This window comes from Monodelphis domestica, chromosome 2 (assembly GCF_027887165.1).
Source record: "Monodelphis domestica isolate mMonDom1 chromosome 2, mMonDom1.pri, whole genome shotgun sequence".
Classification (NCBI taxonomy): Eukaryota; Metazoa; Chordata; class Mammalia; order Didelphimorphia; family Didelphidae; genus Monodelphis; species Monodelphis domestica.
The window spans coordinates 118510694-118528843 of NC_077228.1; the positions used below are offsets into that span (position 1 = coordinate 118510694).

Consider the following 18150-nt stretch of genomic DNA (forward strand, 5'->3'; position numbering starts at 1 on the left):
TCAGTTTTCCCACAACTTTTGAGGTTTTTGCAAATCAGAGATACCAAAACTACTTAGAAAGGTACCAGTATACTTATTTTGTCCATTTCAAGTCAAAGCAAGTGTTCTTAATTTCTGCTAATGGTTATTTGGATGGAATCCAAATGCAATTTGTAGACAGAGATACCTATCTTCAAAAGTGTGAGTTTTTACAAGGATATTTATGATCTGGATTTATAACAAGAGCAACATAATGAAGAACTGTACTGAAACTGATTGTTATAGATAGAACTGTTGCTCACAATTGCCACAACAACATAACATTGATGGATACAAAATTTAAGAATAATATTTTCGATATATGTTGCCATACCAAATATCCATGATCTCCAAAAACTACATGAAATTAAAAACTTTCAAAATATAGAAATCAAAATAATTTATTAAGAGCATCCCTGTCATCCCATCTGCTCCTGGAATTGTTCCAAAGATGTTGTTAGTGAGTCTACAGAAGATATGCTCAATTCGAATGCTTTTTAAAATTCAATTACATAGAGCAGTTGTTTTACCACTTATGTATGCAATAGAATGCAGAACATTAAATATAAAAGAGTAATAAAGCAAGATAATGACTTGTCCCCAGGATCATTTCTGAGAATGAACAATGATAATCATAATTGATAGCTGAATAAACACTTTAAGGCTTATAAAATGTATATGCATTATAGTATCTGAGCTTCAAAACAACCTTGTGAAGTTGGCACTATACCTTCATTTTTTACAGATAAGGAAATGGAAACTCAGAGAAGCACAATGATTTGTTCATGATGATATAATTAATAAATGCTGAAGTTAGAACTCAAACCCAGAACTTTCTAATCCCAAGTCAATAAGCAGTCAACAAACATTTGTTAAGTGCTTATGTGTGCCAGGTACTGTACTAAGGGATGGGGAGAGATGCAAAGGAAGTAAAAACCATGGCTCTTGCCTTCAAAGAGCTCACATCCACAGATCAAATGACATTATGTTAAAGATTAAGTTTAACATAAGACAATACTAAAATAATATTGAGGGAGAGGGGGAGCTAGATGGCTTGGTAGATTGAGAGCCAGGCCTAGAGATAGAAGTCTGGGATTCAAATATGGCTCCAGACACTTCCTAATCTGGGTGTCCCTGGGCAAGTCATTTACCCCGCCCCCCCCCCCCAATCGCCAAGCCCTTATGTAACTCTCTTCTATTTTGAAATTGATACACAGTATTGATTCTAAGATAGAAGGTAAGAGTTTTTTTTAAAAGATGGGGAGGAAAGAATACAAGGGATTGTGCCAGGAAACTAGGATAGGTCTACATATTAACTATAAAGAAATGGGAAGACTGTCTCAAAGAGGAAGAGAAAGAAAAAGAGTCTACAGGAAGTAAAAGGAGATTTCTGACTAAAGCAGAGAATGTTAGTCAAGCTAAAAGATGAGAGCAACTAGTAACAGACATCCAACAAATATATAGTGAAATGATCTCTACACGGATTGTGGCTACATATGTGTGTGCCACAAGCTAACTGAACACAAATGGGATGAAATGTCAATGGCAGCTAAATGGACGTGAAGTGGAGGAATCCCTAGGAATCATGAACATCTCCAAGTGGGTGTAAAAGCACTGCATAAGGCATTCAGAAGAGGCCCTATCCTGTTTCCTAAGCAGCAGGTACCTAGCCAGAAAAATGATCTTATTTTTGAAAAAAGAGACATGGAAATTTTGGCAACTATGATCTCCCTGTTTCCCTTCTGCCAATCGCTGTGTTGGACATGGAGTCCCAAAGATGGTAGGAAGGATCCATACATTGTGTATTGACAGGAAAGTCCATTAAGCTCTATGGGGCTCAATTTCCTTATCATGAAAATAAGGTTAGATTCAATGGATTTTAAAGTCAATTCCAGCTCTAAAAACATCTAAATAAACAAGATCTTTTTTCTACTGGGAAGGATTGAAAATTCCACTAGTTTTATGTTGGTTTTTTAACCACTGTTCATACATATACAGTCCAGCAAATTTTAAGAAAAATATAAAGAATACACAGTCATTCCAGGGCTCAGCATTCCCTAATATGGCACTGTGCTAAATCAACTACAAATTTGTTTCCCAATCTGATGTGGGGCCACATTTTTTTTTTACCCCTCCATGATGGCCTTGATAACACAACTCACTATAGTCATCCCTCCTCAAACTTTCCATACTTCCCCTCTCCCACCCCTCTGAGCTAAGAACTTGCCTTCTATTTTACTGAAAAATACTGAGACCATTTCCTAAAATAGCCCTCTTTCCTGTCCTCACCAGATGCCTTCTTCCCCATTTTCACCTTCAGACCCTGATCTCATGAGGTGGCCCTTCTTGCCAAAGCAAAACCCTGCACAAGTGATACAAATTTCATCTCATTTTCCCCAGCAGACTGCCTCCTTTCTCACTTCTCTGCCATCTCTCCCTGTCTCATAGCTGCTTCTTTACTGTCAACGTACATATGCTCCAACATCTCCCCCATCCTTAAAAAACTCTCACTTGATCTATTTATCCCTATCAGCTATCATCTTGTATCTCACCTCCCTTTTGTGGATAAATTCCTTGAGATGGCTTCCATTTCTGTTTCTTTTGACCTCTTCTTACATCTATAGACTGGTTTCCAACCTCATCAACTGATATTCTCTCCAAAGGAACTACTCCTCTTAACTGTGAAATCTAATGATCTTTTCTCAGTCGTCATCTTTCTTGACCTCTCTGTAGGCTTTAACAGTTTACCATCTTCTCCTTAATACTCTTTTCTCTCTAAGTTTTTGTGACCCTGCTCCCTCTTGGTTCTCCCACCTATCTTCTTAGTCTCCATTCCTATTAAAAGCACTAGAAAGCATAGGTACCAATGGAGTCTTTCTTAAAATAAGAAGTATCTATCTAAAATCATCAGCAAGCATTTCTATAATGGGAATAAACTAGTAGGTTTCTCAATAAGGTCAAAGGTGAAGCAAGGATTCAATCAATGAATTCAACTCTTATTCAAAAATACTACTAGAAATGCTACCTATAGGTATAAGACAAGAAAAAGAAATTGAAGGAATAAAAATAGTCAATGAGGAAACAAAACTATTGATCTTTTTAGACAATATGATAGCATACTTGGAGAATCCTAGATGAAATAAGGGACAATTTTAGCAAAGTTGCAGGATATAAGATAAATCCATAGAATCATGAGAATTTCCAATAAAGCCCAATAGCAAGAGATAAAGAATTTTTATTTAAAATAATTGGAGACAATATAAACTGCTTGGGAGTCAAGCTGCCAAGATAAATTCAGGAACTACATGAACACAATAATAAAATACTATTCACACAAATAAATATCTAAATAACTGGTGAATTAGTAACTGTTCATGAGTAGACTGCACTTCTACCTAAATTAAGTTGCTTATTCAATGCCATACTAATCAAATTACCAAAGAATTAATTATTTTATGAATCTAAGAAAAAATAGCAAAATACATATGGAAGAACAAAAAGTTCAAAAATATCAAGAGAATTAATGAAAAAAAAATGTGAAGGTAGCCTAGCAATACCAGATTTCAAACCATATTACAAAACAGTAATCATCAAAACAATGAGACACTGGTCAAATGCAGTCAAAATTAGAAGAAAAAAAAAGCAGGATACTGGGGGTGGGGTGGAGGTGGAGAATTTTGTAGCAAATATCTCTGATAAAGTCCTCTCTTCTCAAATAAATAAGGAAGTGAGTCAAATTTAGAAAAATAAGAACCATTCCCCAATTGACAGTCAAAGGATATAAGCAGGCAATTTTCAGAAGAAGAAATCAAAACTATTGTCAGATGAAAAAATTATCTAAATCACTACTGATCAGAGAAATGTAAAATAAACAACTCTAAGGTACCACTTCACACCTATCAGACCGGCTACAAATGAGAGAAAAGAAAAAATGCTAGAGGGTATGTGGAAAAATTAGAACTAAAATGCACTGTTGGGGGAATTGTGAACTGGTCCAACCATTCTAGAAAACAATTTGGAAATTTGTTCAAAAGATTATAGAACTGTGTATACTCTTTGACTCTGCAACACCACTAGTAGGTCTGTATCCTAAAGATCAAAGAAAAAGGAAAAGGAACTATCTGTACAAAAATATTCACAGCAGTTCTCTTTTGGGTTGGCAAAGAACTGGAAATTGAGGGGATGTCAATCTACTAGGGAATGGCTGGACAAGTTGTGATATCTCAATGTAATGGAATACTACTGTGCTATAAGAAATGGCAACAGGGATAGTTTCAGAATAGCCTGGGAAGACTTATATATAGCCTGGGAAGTGATACAAAATGAAGTGAGCACAGAAAAAGCCATATTCTAACAATGATCTACTGTGAAAATACAATGATTAAAAAACATCCTGAAGTACTCATGATGAAAAATGCTATCTACATCCAGAGAGAGAACCAATGAACTCTGAATACAAATCAAAGCATACTTTTTTTTACTTTACTATTCTGCAACATGGCTAATATGGGAATATGGTTTGCATGATTTCATATGTATAACTGAAATCATATTGCTTGCATTCTTAATGGGTGAAGCAGAGGCTGGTGGGAGAAAAAGTATATGGAACTACCAGTTTTTTTTAAAAAAGGAATTAAATAAATAATTTAAAAAAACAGAAACAAAACTCTGATGTCTAATCAGAGACACATAAGATTGAGTTTGATCCTAAATTCATAAAAATCATATTTAAGTACTGTATGTGATTGCATAGGGCAAATGATTGTGCATGTTTACTGGATAAGAATTTTAAATAAAGATACTAATTTTCTAACAAATGCATCTTAACAAAAATAAAATGGATATCCTGAAAACATTATAAAACTCAAAATGTCTAAAACTGAACTCATTATCTTTCCCTCCAAACTCTCCCACTTACAAATTTCCTTATAACTGTAAAGGGCACTACTATCCTCCCAGTCATCCAGGCTCACATCACAGGTGTCATCCTCAGCCCTCAATCTCTCACCCCGCCTCCCACCCCATATCCAAGATGTTGTCAAGGTCTGTTGATTTTACCTTTGTAACATTTCTGCCCCTTTCTCTCCTCTGACACTGCCACCATTCTGGTACAGGTCCTCCTCATGCCATCCTTGGACTACTGCAAGAGCACGTTGGTTAGTTTCCATGCCACAAGTTTCTCCCTACTCCAATCCACCCTCTCCTCCACTGTCAAAGGGATTTTACTAAAGCATGAGTCTGGCTATGTTTTCCTCCAACCCTCATTCAGTAAGACTTCAGTGGGTTCTAAAACCTTAAGGATCAAATATAAAATCCTCCATTTGGTATTCAAGGCCATTTACAACCCAGCCCCTTTTTTATTTTTCCAGTCTTCTTACACCTTACTCACCATCATGTCCTGTGATTCAATGACTTTAAGGTTTTTTGCTTGTTCCTTAAAACAAGACACTTAATCTCCTAACTGGGCATTTTCATGATGGGTCACATGCTTGGAATTTTCTTCCTCCTTGTCTCTGACTCCTGGTTTCCCTGGCTTCATTCAAATTCTAGTTCTTTGATGTCAAGGAAAGTTCATGTACAATGAATAAAACTGATGGTAACTATACCTGGTTTTGAATCACATAAATAACTGTGCAGTAAATTTGGCCAAACAGCTGACCACCAAAAATGATCTCATCATTCTGTTCCACTGATTAAGTGCTAAAGTAAACATATAATTTCTGTCTAGATGAAGTGAGGCAATGATGGTTTTCAGAATTAGCCTAGAATAAATTACTCTCACCCATCACAGACTAAAAATGGGAGTAGGATGGGATAATAGTGAAACAACAGATGTCAATTCATGTAAGATTTATTATAGTTCTTGCCCCATTTTGCCAAGCACAACTTAAAGAATTATTTAGGGCCATTCAAAGGCAAGTATGTTAAAAGACATTAACTGAAAGAAGACTTAAGAGTAATACAAATATCAAGTTTCCAAAAACAAAGAAATTAGTTAACAGGTAGACCATGAAAACTTTGCTTTCTACTAAAGAGCCAAAGAAATGTTTAACTTGTTCCCACTTGTGTTTGAGCACTAATTTGGTCCCTTGAACTTTTTGTAGACGCTCGAATATTAACTGATTACCTATCTCAACTCAGAAGTAATGACCTTTATAATCTTGAATGGTCCATAAATGGTTTTCTGTATTTGTGCATGGTGCTGACAAATATGTTATCACATGTAGACTATAGCATTTATCCATAGTATATTAAGAATTATAACTGGTAAGTAGAAAATTCCACATCATCTTTCCTTACAGCAAATTTACCAGCTAGTAGAAAATTTAACATAAAAATTATCTGGGTTTTTTGATGGCCTCAATTTTTTAGGATAAGTTGGTTTGGCTTATTGAGAAAAAGAAGGCAAATATCTTGGAATAAAGAAAATGTTGTCAATTCCTTTTTATTTCCTTTGACTAATCCTGGTAGGGCAAGAAATTGAGGCACCATCCTAGTTGCCCTCTTATGGATGTTCTCAAGTATATCAATGCAGCTAGATAAATGCAGTGGGTAGAACGCTGGACATGGAGTCAAGATGACTTGAATCCAAAACCTGCCTCAAATACTTATGAACTCTGTGATCTTAAACATGCCAACTTAACCTTTATTTATCTTGGTTTCCTCATCTGTAAAATGGGAATAATAATAGGATCTTAACTCCCAGAAATATATAAATACTATGTTGTTGTTATCTTCCCTGAAAAGTAATACTAAGAACTAAACTTTAAGATTCTTAATAGTTGTAAGATTATATCAGACTTACATTAAAGTTTCAGGCCACTAAAACTCCCCATATCTTTTTCTGATGGTGCTAGGCATCATTCCTCCACTATACTATTCTAAAATTAATTTCTTGAGTTCAATTATAAGATTTTATATTTATTCCTATTAAATTTTCTTTTATTAGATTCAGTGTTATCAAACTAATCTGTCAAGATCTTTTCATCCAGTATATTGGCCTTACATCTCAAACTTACACCACCAACAAATTTGATAAGCTATCTATGTTTTTATCCAAATCATTCACAATATATTAAAAGATCAAAGCATAGGTAGCTAGGAAATACCACCAAAGACATCCTTTTGATATGTCACCTAATCATTAATAGCTATTATTTTGGGTTAAGCAATTCTGAATTTGCCTATCAATATTATCATTTAGCCCATATTTCTGTCATTTTCCCAACAAACGCATGAGGGATTACATCAAATACTTAGGTGAAGCACTGATTAACTATACTGAAGAATTTCCCTGATCTACCAGTATAGTAACCCTGTTCAAAAAAAAAAAAGATTGAGATGATACGAGTTATTTTTTTAAATCCCTATTAAATTTTCTTTTTTTCACTTAACAAAAGGCTGAAAGGAAGGAGAATTTGGAAATGAAATTTTAAAAGAAGGAAAAGAAAAAGAAAAAATTCCCACATAAGCTATATAACACGATGTCTTACTGAATCCATGTTGGCTCTCTGTGATCGCCATTTCCTTTACTAAATGTACACTAAGAGACAGCTGGGTAGCTCAGTGGATTGAGAGCCAGGCCCAAACAGGAGGTCCTAGGTTCAAATCTGGCCTCAGACACTTCCTAGCTGTGTGACCCTGGGCAAGTCACTTGACCCCCATTGCCTAGCCCTTACCACTCTTCTGCCTTGGAACCAATACACAGTATTGATTCTAAGACGGAAGGTAAGGTAAGGGTTTAAAAAAAAAAAACTTCAAACCCCAAAACAAAATATCCACTATCACTTTAACACTAAGAAGAGAGATTAACTAGACTTGAGGAAACTTTCTCCAGTGCAAGGTGGTAATTTCACTGCAACTTATAGCCTTCAAGTTGCCTACAGCACAGAGAGGCCAAGTGATTTGTCTAGGGTCACACTGCCTATGCATAGGAGATTAGGCTTAAACTCAGGTCTGGATTTAAGGCCAACCCTTCATCCATGAAGTCTCTGACTTTGTGAAGAACAGAACATATTTATCTCAGAAACTACAGTTCTCTCATTCTCGATGATCTTTCCATAACAATAACTCAGCAATCACAAAGACCAGCTCTTTTAGTACCTGGGGATGTATGTGGTTCATCTGGTCCTGGTGACTTGAACTCATCCAGTCAGCTAAGTACTCTTTTACTTTTTCTACCTATTTATCTTACTTTCAACTCCCTACTAACCTTTTTTGAACTGCCCTTTCCAGTCCAGATCATTCTCCTTAGAAGAGAAAACAGAAGGATGATCACAGTTGAATAATTCAGCTATTATAAAAGTGCTGCTTAACATTGCTTTGCTACATGTGCTCTGTTCCTGAGATAACCAAGGAAACATATCGCTGGCATAGCTATAGAATAACCCAAAATATGACTATCACAAATACGTGGTGAGTTGATGTATATGCTTTAAAGTCACACTGAAAGAGAATTTCAAATGATATAGCAAAATAATGACCTGCTCATCCCAGTTGCGGATACAGTATCTTGGCGTATGACAGCTATAAACTAAAAGGAATGAGGAAGGCAATGGAATTATCAGAATAAGGATTTAAGAGATGGAATCACAAAACAAACCACTGTCTTTTCAACAAGGTAGAGAAGGATTGTAAAACATACATTCTTTTCAGTCACAAAAATTTGTGTACAACAGTCAATTTGAGACTATCTGTAATAACTAAAGCAATGCACATTTGCAAATTATCTTTCTACTAATGCTATTTGCATGTCTTGTCATTCTTTTAAACTTTCTTGAAATGAGTAACCATAATCTTCTACCTACTCTATAAAGTGTTATTGGTACCTTACATATAAGAAGTTTGAAACATATAACAATAACTCATACTTCTCTCTTTAAACAAGTTCACTAAAGTTAGCTTTTAGTCTAATTTGCCTAATTCTTAAGTGAATAGTCCAGATTGTATGATATTTAACACAAAATGCCTATGCATGACCTAATGAATGAACAAACAAATAAATGTAGATACTACTAAGGCACAGATAGGAGACACAAACTGTTGTTTAGCTAACAATATCTTAAGGGAGTTTGTACTTGTCACTGACCTACTAGAAGAATAATTCACTCAATAGATTTTTATTGAATATCTTGCATGTGGTGTCCTATTAGTATTATTCTTGATCATTCTATTACCAAGAAGTATTTGTTGAATAAACAAATGTACAATATTGACCTGAATGCTGATGTAATTAAAAAGAGGTCTTCTCATCTTTAGGAAGATATAGGTCATTAAGATCTGTGTCAACCTTCTTATATTCATAAATTATAATAGTATTTTATTTATTTATGTATATTATTTAATTTTATTTGAATTTAATTTTATTTGAACAATTTATAGAGGTATATCTGTACAGCAGGACTTTTAAAAGTATATATTCAATACTTGGACTTTTTGTATTAGAAACATCAGCATTAGGTTTTATTAGCCTAGTAGATAATGCAGTAGATAAACATGTTAGACTTACAGACAGGAAGACCTGAGTTAGACTTCTGCATCAGACACTTAACTGTATAACCCTGGGTCATTTAACCTGTTTGCCTCAAATTTCCTCATCTGTAAAATGGATATAATAATACACCTACCTCCCAGGTTGTTATGGCGATCAAATAAGTTAATATATGCATTTTGCAAACTTTATATAACATGTAGTAGCTAGCTATAATTATTAATAGATCTGTCAAGAATTTTTTTTTAAGTAGGTGTTATTACTGTTTTTAAGAACTAGGTAACAAAATTGCTTTTAGTTTTAAATCAAATTGTCATATTAAAAATAATCTCAGGTGTGAGGTATAAATTCTTTCCCAAAAGCAAAAGATTATGGACAAATGACTTTTAAGTTAATCTGTTACAAGGCTTTGCATACCCACACATATTCAATTCAATAATATTGAGGGCCTACTACCAGGAAAATAATGTTCTATAGATTAGGAAATACAAAGATTAAGAAGACAGATCATGTCTACAAGCACATAAATAACTACAATCCATGATTAAAATGGTAAGTATTATGCAATAGAAACAAATGGATTCTTTTTATGTCACTGAAGTCACTGAAGAGCTCAAAATGGCATTGTTATCCACAAAAATTTCATATATTCTCATAGCATCCCTACGGGATAGTTTAGTAAGATTTCAAAATAGAGTTATCTTCATGCTGAATAAGTTGTTCTATGCAGAGAGAAAAAATTTTTGATCTCTACCTTGGATGCATGATCTATCCATGTTCTATAAATCTTTTGCTATGGCAACCCACAAAAAAGTGAGAAATAATGGCTCATTATTTTGTGGTCTCCCTTCCATTTCCACAGTGACAGTGGTCAAGAGGTAGAAAAGGAGTAGAATGTGCTGACAATCATATGACTTCTATATTAATTCTGAAAATGAATAGGGGCTACAAATTTTAAGTCCTTGTTTAATCACCAATGAGTTAACATATTACTGGAATTCAAACTTGATTTTTTTTTATAAAAACATAAGACAAAATTGCTTATAAAAGAAATCCTAGCTAAATGGAAAGAGGGTTCACAAGTTCTCTTTGGAAAGGTTGAGTGGTTGACATAGTTGGTTTCATCATGTCTCAAAGGGCAACAAGAAGCATCATTTCACTGAATACTTGGTCATCTTGTCTTGTACAGCTCAAGATGAGCATAAACAAAAAGACCATCATGAATACCACTATAACTTAGGTGCTGGTATCAATTGTAGAAAATAAATTAGTAGAGAAAGTTCAAGAAAGAACTTGACAAAAATCTTACAAATCAAATCAACATATACTTTGATAATTATAACCTTAAAAGTCAAAAAGTGGGCAGAAAAGGAGAGTCTCTTTGGAAAATAAGGCCCAGAGTTGATAAACAAAAGAGGTTCTAGGCAACTAAGAAGCTAAGAAGCCTAATGGATATCAATATAAACATCTTTGAGAAAATAGTCAGAAAATGTTGGTTTTGACAAAATTTAGTAGCACAAAAACAATAAAATTAACAATATCTTACTGAACAAGAAACAGATGGTTACTGACTAGAACTCATATCAAAAACAGTTGTCAAATTATTAACTAGTTAGAGCTAACGTAAAAACCAACACTGAATTAGAAGACAGGAGGAAGAAAAGAAACTGAACAAAGGTAATCATCTCAACCTGACAAGTTATCAACATTGGAAAACTAGATGGAGAAAAAATTCAGAGACAATGACTTTGATTATTATTTCTAGCAAAAGTTTAACCAACCGAAAGCAACTGCCACAAAACAAAGGCAAATGCAGTGATAACAGAACTACAAAGTTGGAAGTCTAATGCCTCTGTCCCAGATGTTACTATATAAGTAATCAGAAATGTACTTAAGAAGGGAACATACTTAATTTGGGAAGATCAGCTGGATCACAACTGAGGAAATCCATGCTGGTGGCAAAAAAATTTTTTTTGAAAACACTAAAGTTAAGTTTATTTGTATCTCATGTTGTTTTTGTGGATAGAAGCTCCTTGAGACCAGAGAACTATTTCTTTTTGGTCAGTGTATGCCCCAGTGCCTAGCATAGTACCTGGCCCATAAGTAGATGTTTAATAAATGCTTATTGAATGAATGTGTTGGAGAGGAGCCAAAATTCTATATGAAGTACAAGGTGGAAAGTCATCACTAACAAGAACTGGTAAATATTTCCTGGAAGAAGTAGCATTTTAGTTGGGCTTTAAAGACTAAGTAAAGAATTCAACAGGTTGAGATAGAGGAAAGAAGGGAGCATGCCAGACAACAGAAGCAAAGAAAGAGAAGAATCAAAATATAGGTAGATATGGGGAACTATGAGTGATCCTGTATTGCTAGAATATCTATTAAATGGAGGGGAGATCATTATTTCTAATCTTCATTTTATAGAAGAGGAAGTTGATTACCAAAGAGATTTAAGTAATTTGCTGAAAGTCTCACAAGAATTATATTGACAAATTTAATAAGATTCTAACTTCCCTTGATTGCTGATAAAAATTTTAATGCTCTCTGATCTTATAATAAACTACTATAATTATATACCATTCATACATCATTTATACCCCTAAACTATATATCTTAGTATATTTCCTGTTTTCCTTTCCTCTAATTATGCCACTATCTTTCATGCTATGATGTTATCCTCTTGCAGTGTTTCTGTGCATTTGATACTAGAAATAAAAATAGTTGATCTTTTATAGTGCTTTACATATATAATATGATCCTTACATATTCCTAACTTCAGAACTTCAGAATTACAATATCACATATATAAGAAAAATTAAAATCTTGCCTAAGACTCGTGTGTGTGTGTGTGTGTGTGTGTGTGTGTGTGTGTGTGTATTTCCTCCTAAAATATCTGCAAATACAGACACACCTGGGGCGTGGGGTGTCAGGGTCAGGACTCGAGGAAGAGACTTTAGAGTGATTTTGTAGTGATGATAACAAAAGCCATGGGAATGGATGATATCCAAGTGAGAAAATGTTAAGAGAGAAAAGAGCCAAGAACACAATGAAAGATGGTCTAGTTTAGGGGCAAAATGATAATGAAGAAACAGTGAAGAAAATACAAATGTTAAGAAAAAGGAGGAGATTATTAAGCATGGAGCATTATGCAAGCCAAGAGCCTGGATACTAACACCAACAACAAAAAAAGTGAGAGGCAACGAAGTGAAATACTATATAAAAGCCAAGGAGGGTGAGATTTATTTTGGAAATAGAGAGTGATTAGTAACTGGAGCAGTTTCAAGAGAATAGTGGGAGCAGAAGCCACATTACAAGGAATTGATGAACAAGATGAGTGAAACTGTAAGGTAAGAGGAGACAGTGAATATTGACTGTCTCTTTCTAGGAGTCTGACCACAAAGGGAAGAAAAATAGGACAATAATTTCAAGGTACAGCAGATTCAACCAAAAGTTTTTTAATAGGCTAAGGGGAATGTATACATATTTTCAGGATATAGGGGGAAAACTAGCAAAGTAAGCTTTCAAAAATGTAAGGACTTGCCACAGGTTACAGAATAAGTAACAAATCTGAAATTCAAAATCAAGATATATGATTTCCAAATCCATTTGTTCTTTCCACTACATTTAGACAAAGTTTTGAAATGAAGAATCCTAGAAAGCTATTCATACTATTTGATCATTTAACATAATAACTACATGATGTTACACAAATAATAAAAAGTATATTAAAACTGGACTGGACTCAGAATTTGTCCTACCTGTAATGAACATGAGTGACTGTTGGTCTTCTATATCCAAGAATCCAGGTTTGGATGTCTATAGGTTCAGCTTTAGGATAAGCTATGGTTGTATCTATGACCCACTGGAGGCCTTTCGGTTTGCTCTCTAAGAACAAAGAGAAAGAAAAATGATTAAAAATGAACCAACTTTTATATTATCTGTTAATAAATGATGAGGATTAATTTTTTTACAATAGCATAAAAATAAAACTCTATGGAAACATACATTTCTTTGGTCTGTTTTATTTTTTTTTATTTTTTTTTTAAACCCTTACCTTCTGTCTTGGAGTCAATACTGTGTATTGGCTCCAAGGCAGAAGAGTGGTAAGGGCTAGGCAATGGGGGTCAAGTGACTTGCCCAGGGTCACACAGCTGGGAAGTGTCTGAGGCCAGATTTGAACCTAGGACCTCCTGTCTCTAGGGCTAGCTCTCAATCCACTGAGCTACCCAGCTGCCCCCTTTATTTTTTTTTTTAAAACCTCACCTTCCATCTTAGAATCAATACTCAGTGTTGGCTCCAAGGCAGAAGAGTGGTAAGGGCTAGGCAATGGGGGTCAAGTGACTTGCCCAGGGTCACACAGATGGGAAGTGTCTGAGGCCAGATTTGAATCTAGGACCTCCCATCTCTAGGCCTGGTTCTCAATCCACTGAGCTACCCAGCTGCCCCCTGTTTTTGTTTTTTATGGCTTTTTTTTTTTAAAGAACTCAAATCTTTAAAGCATTACAAGTGAACTTTTAATTATTTAACCTGACTAAGACAAATAGTAGTATGTATAAACAATTAGCTTGTAAGCTATTTTTGTTATTATGTATGAACACAGATATGTCTGTTTGGAAATTTATATCTTAAAGTTATATAATCATATTTACCCATTTTATGCCTTGATTTGATGTTTTATGATCAAAATGCCAATGAAGATCGTTTATTGTTTAATCTTTCTTTTATATAATTTTGATATATGGATAATGGGAGAACTCTCATTGAGAGCTTTTAAGGAACTGCTCTACTAAATCAAAAGGTTTTTTTATAATCGATAAACAACAGAATTTCCTATTTTGCATTTTTCAGTCAATTGGGAAATGGTAAAGATGTGGTCTGTTTTAAAATATTAATGCCCTTATGCCATCATCTAGGTTGTCCTTGGGCTTTCAAGTATAACTTTTTTGGAATCTTTAATTGGCCTTCTAAAGCATTATAATTCTTTAAAGTAGATAAATTGGATAAAAATGATTTTACTTTGGGAGAAATTGCCAGGAATCATGAGTATTTTTTTGTCCAAAAGAATCTTCCATCAAGTATCCTTTTCTTCATATTAAAAAAGGAAAATTTCTCCCATATTATAGGTTTAGTGTGTCAATACTGTTTACCTTTAGGATTTAGAATACCACAAGAAATGACTGAAAAGATCTATTAAGGATAAGCTGCATTCCTCAGTTCATGACTTTTAAGACTTTTGCCTACTTCCAAGCTTTTCTTTAGCAGTCATACTATTCAGAGCATTCATTTTCTAATAAAAGACGCTTTCCATCTATTTTTAAAAATAAGATATTAATTATTAGAGATGCTTAGCAATCAAGTACCTCATCAGAAACAACAAATAGAAAAAGAAAACGTTAGATATACTCTAGATCATCTCATTTCAGGGTTTGGTATTTGCTGCCACTGAAGATATCCTTTTTTGGTAACCATAAACTTTATATTTATTGAATTTATGATTTATGGAAATCAAACATGAAGCTAAAATCAGGGAAGCTACTTGTTTTTTCAAAGGTGCCTTGTCCACATCCATTGGGAAAGCCCTGCTAATTCTTCCTAACTTACCTCAATACTCAATCCCTTTTCTTCATCCAATGATAGTTTTTTACAGGACCTAATCACTTTTCATTTTACTATATCTCTTCACTAAATTTTCCTCCAGCACAGCTCTGCTCCCACTTGCTAGAGCTATTTGCTAATTATTTGCTCTTTCCTTTAAACCTATAGTCCCTCCTTTTTTATTCCATGAAACAAGTTTCCATTCCAGCCTACTTTTCTTTCCAGGGTAGCTAGGCAGTGCAATGGATAGAGTCCTGGGCTTTCAGTTAGGAAAATTCTTCCCGAGTTCAAATTTTGTTTCAAACTCTTATTAGCTACATGACTCTGGGGAAGCCACCTAACCTTATTCACTCCAGTTTCTTCATCTGTAAAATGAGCTAGAGAAGAAAATGGTAAACCACTCCAGTATCTTTGCTAAGAAAACCCCAAATAGAGACAATAAAGATTCAGACACAACTGAAAAATGAATGAAAAACAACAAACTTTTCTTTCCTTCCTTAACTTTATTATTCTGTTAATCCTGTTCACAAATTCTATAATCTAGGTTGTGACCCCAATTTGAATCCCTACCACCAACTCCTTAATGTTCAAATAATCCCTTCTTTAATTGAATACATGATGATTTGAGAGCTCTTCCATTTCTGAGTAACAAGAAACTTTTACTCTATTCTAACTATTTAAAAAAGTATTTAACTTTGTTACTGAATTTTGGAGCTGAAAAGAACTTCAGAGATAAAGTTCTTCACTTTGAACCTTTGGCCCATGCTATACAGCGGCTTCTCTCCCGCCCCCTCCACATACTCATCCTTCTTGATCTCTTCTATCTAAGTTCTTACCCTTCTTTATATTTTCATCTCCTGCCATAACAATGTCACATACGACCTCTCATCTTTCTTACTTTTAATGGTGCCCTTTCACTAAATTAATATTTTTATTCCATCTCTTAAACAAAGGCATTTAATCAGATTCTTTCATTCTCTTAAATTGTTCCCTCCCTTCATTTATTCTCATTTCCTCAATTATCATATTGGCAGGTGACTCCTACATCTATTATCTCCATTCCCTTCACTCATTCTATACTTAGCAGAATAACTCTACTTGCTCTTTCCTCTAAAGTGTCTCCCGATTCTCTTCCTTTACATAATCTCCTCCTCCCCATCACCCACTGCTTAAAATGCTCCCCTTCCTTAACTGGGCCCCTCAGAGCCTTCTGGAGCCCTGCAAATTGCAGCACCTACAAGAGGCCATTTTTTGATGCCTCCAGACAGTTTTCACTACAGCCCGCCAAAGTAATATTGTGTATTTTGTTTCCCCTAGAAGAAATTAAGTCTCACAAGGGAAAAGAGGGTTTTGTTTTTCTATGCCCAGGAACTATGCTATTGCTTTATTATACTCTCTGTCTCTCTCTCGATATATATAATATACAGATGTATATACATATGCATATGTGTATGGATATATGTATTATAAATTCTTCATAATATAACATGATAGGTGCTTGATAAATGTTGAATTTCAATGATCTGAGACAATTGTAAGCCACTGAAGATGTCTAAGGGGAATGTTTGTATTTTAGTACTATCAATTTGGCATAAGTATAAAAGATTGAATGGAAAGAGAGGAGAGATTGGAAGCTGGAAGACATTTTAGGAGGTTACTATAATAATCAAGGCAAGAAGGAGGCCTTGGATTAGAGATGAGTCTGTGAAAATGAAGACAAGACCTAAAGTAAATTCACTCATTCAAACATTCCGTACTTGTTTTATGCACCAAAATGATAGATGGCATTTTGGCTAGCTGAAAGAGGAAAAAGGAGACCCAACAAGGTGAAATAACTTATCCAATCTATGGTCTTCTTTCTGTGTGCAGTAAGTACCTACACAGGACATTCTGTAACTTCTTCATGTATTCTCAGCCTGTGCAACTTGTGCTTCCATCTTCCTGTTGATGTACAATAGGCCAGAGGCAGTCTTCTAAATCCCATGCCATTGTGTGGGTGTCCAAGAAGCCCCTTGGGCTATCCCGTTATTCTTCATTTCCACTCTATAGTCAGTCCACTGTGTTTGTGGTTTTTCTAATGGCATCTATTCTGCTACTTCTGCACAAATATTGTAATATGGAACTGTAATAATGGAATCATCATGCGTCTGTTCAAAGTTCTTCAAGAGATTCTCCAATTTTTTTTCTTTTAAATAACCCTTACCTTCCATCTTGGAGTCAATACTGCATATTGGTTCCAAGGCAGAAGAGTGGTAAGGGCTGGGCAATGGGGGTCAAGTGACTTGCCCAGGGTCACACAGCTGGGAAGTGTCTGAGGCCAGATTTGAACCTAGGACCTCCTGTCTCTAGGCCTGACTCTCAATTCACTGAGCTACCCAGCTGCCCCCTGAGATTCTCCAATTTAAATCTTCAGAGACGGGGGTAGTCTCTAACTGGTCATTAAAAAGAATCCCTCTCTATGTCCAGACAGACCAGCTCTATGGACACCATCACACAAGGGATTCTTCATCTCCTTCTTTTCTCATGCTGCAGAGCTAGGCTGAACTCCCAAGCATTTACAGCCCTCATACAGAAGGCTGAACTATTCTAGTGAGTGATGCAATGAATCCAGGGATATCATAGCTAAGAAGCAGAGTCTGGAGAACTTCCCTAATTACAGGGAGGTTCTCTTCTGTTTGAGTTCTGAAGTCAGCATCCTCCGTAACAGCAGAAAATGTGTGCAGAGCACTGATCTTTTTGCTTTATATCTCACTTGGTATTAATAATCAGATAAAATATTTCTGTTATTATATCATCCATGGACTCTTGCATTAGTACTCATATATGGAGGAGAGCTTTGTAGACTACAGACCTTTTTAAGAGGTACTCTACTACGTAAAATACAATTTTTTATAACCATTAACAAGAAAACAAAATAGCACAATGGGGATTATTTTTACACCTGTCAATAAATTATTTGACTTTAAAGATGTGGTAAGCTGTAAGATATTATATATGAAAATGCTTTTTTCCTTCTTTTTTTGTTTTTTCTTCTTTCTTTTAATCAA

At 34.9% G+C, this 18150-nt stretch overlaps 1 protein-coding gene across 4 annotated transcripts in view; it reads right to left on the reverse strand.

The window, feature by feature from the left end:
* Positions 1-18150, reverse strand: part of LPGAT1 (lysophosphatidylglycerol acyltransferase 1) — a 110724-nt gene that overhangs the window by 17521 nt on the left and 75053 nt on the right. The window contains exons 7-9 of one of the 4 annotated variants that reach the window (XM_056815893.1): positions 13267-13393; positions 8231-8267; positions 5141-5158 (exon numbers count right to left, since the gene is read on the reverse strand). In XM_056815893.1, coding sequence (XP_056671871.1) covers positions 5156-5158; positions 8231-8267; positions 13267-13393 — 167 coding nt within the window. In that variant the 3' untranslated portion in view covers positions 5141-5155. The other 3 variants (XM_056815894.1, XM_056815892.1, XM_056815891.1) reach the window with 3 other exon arrangements.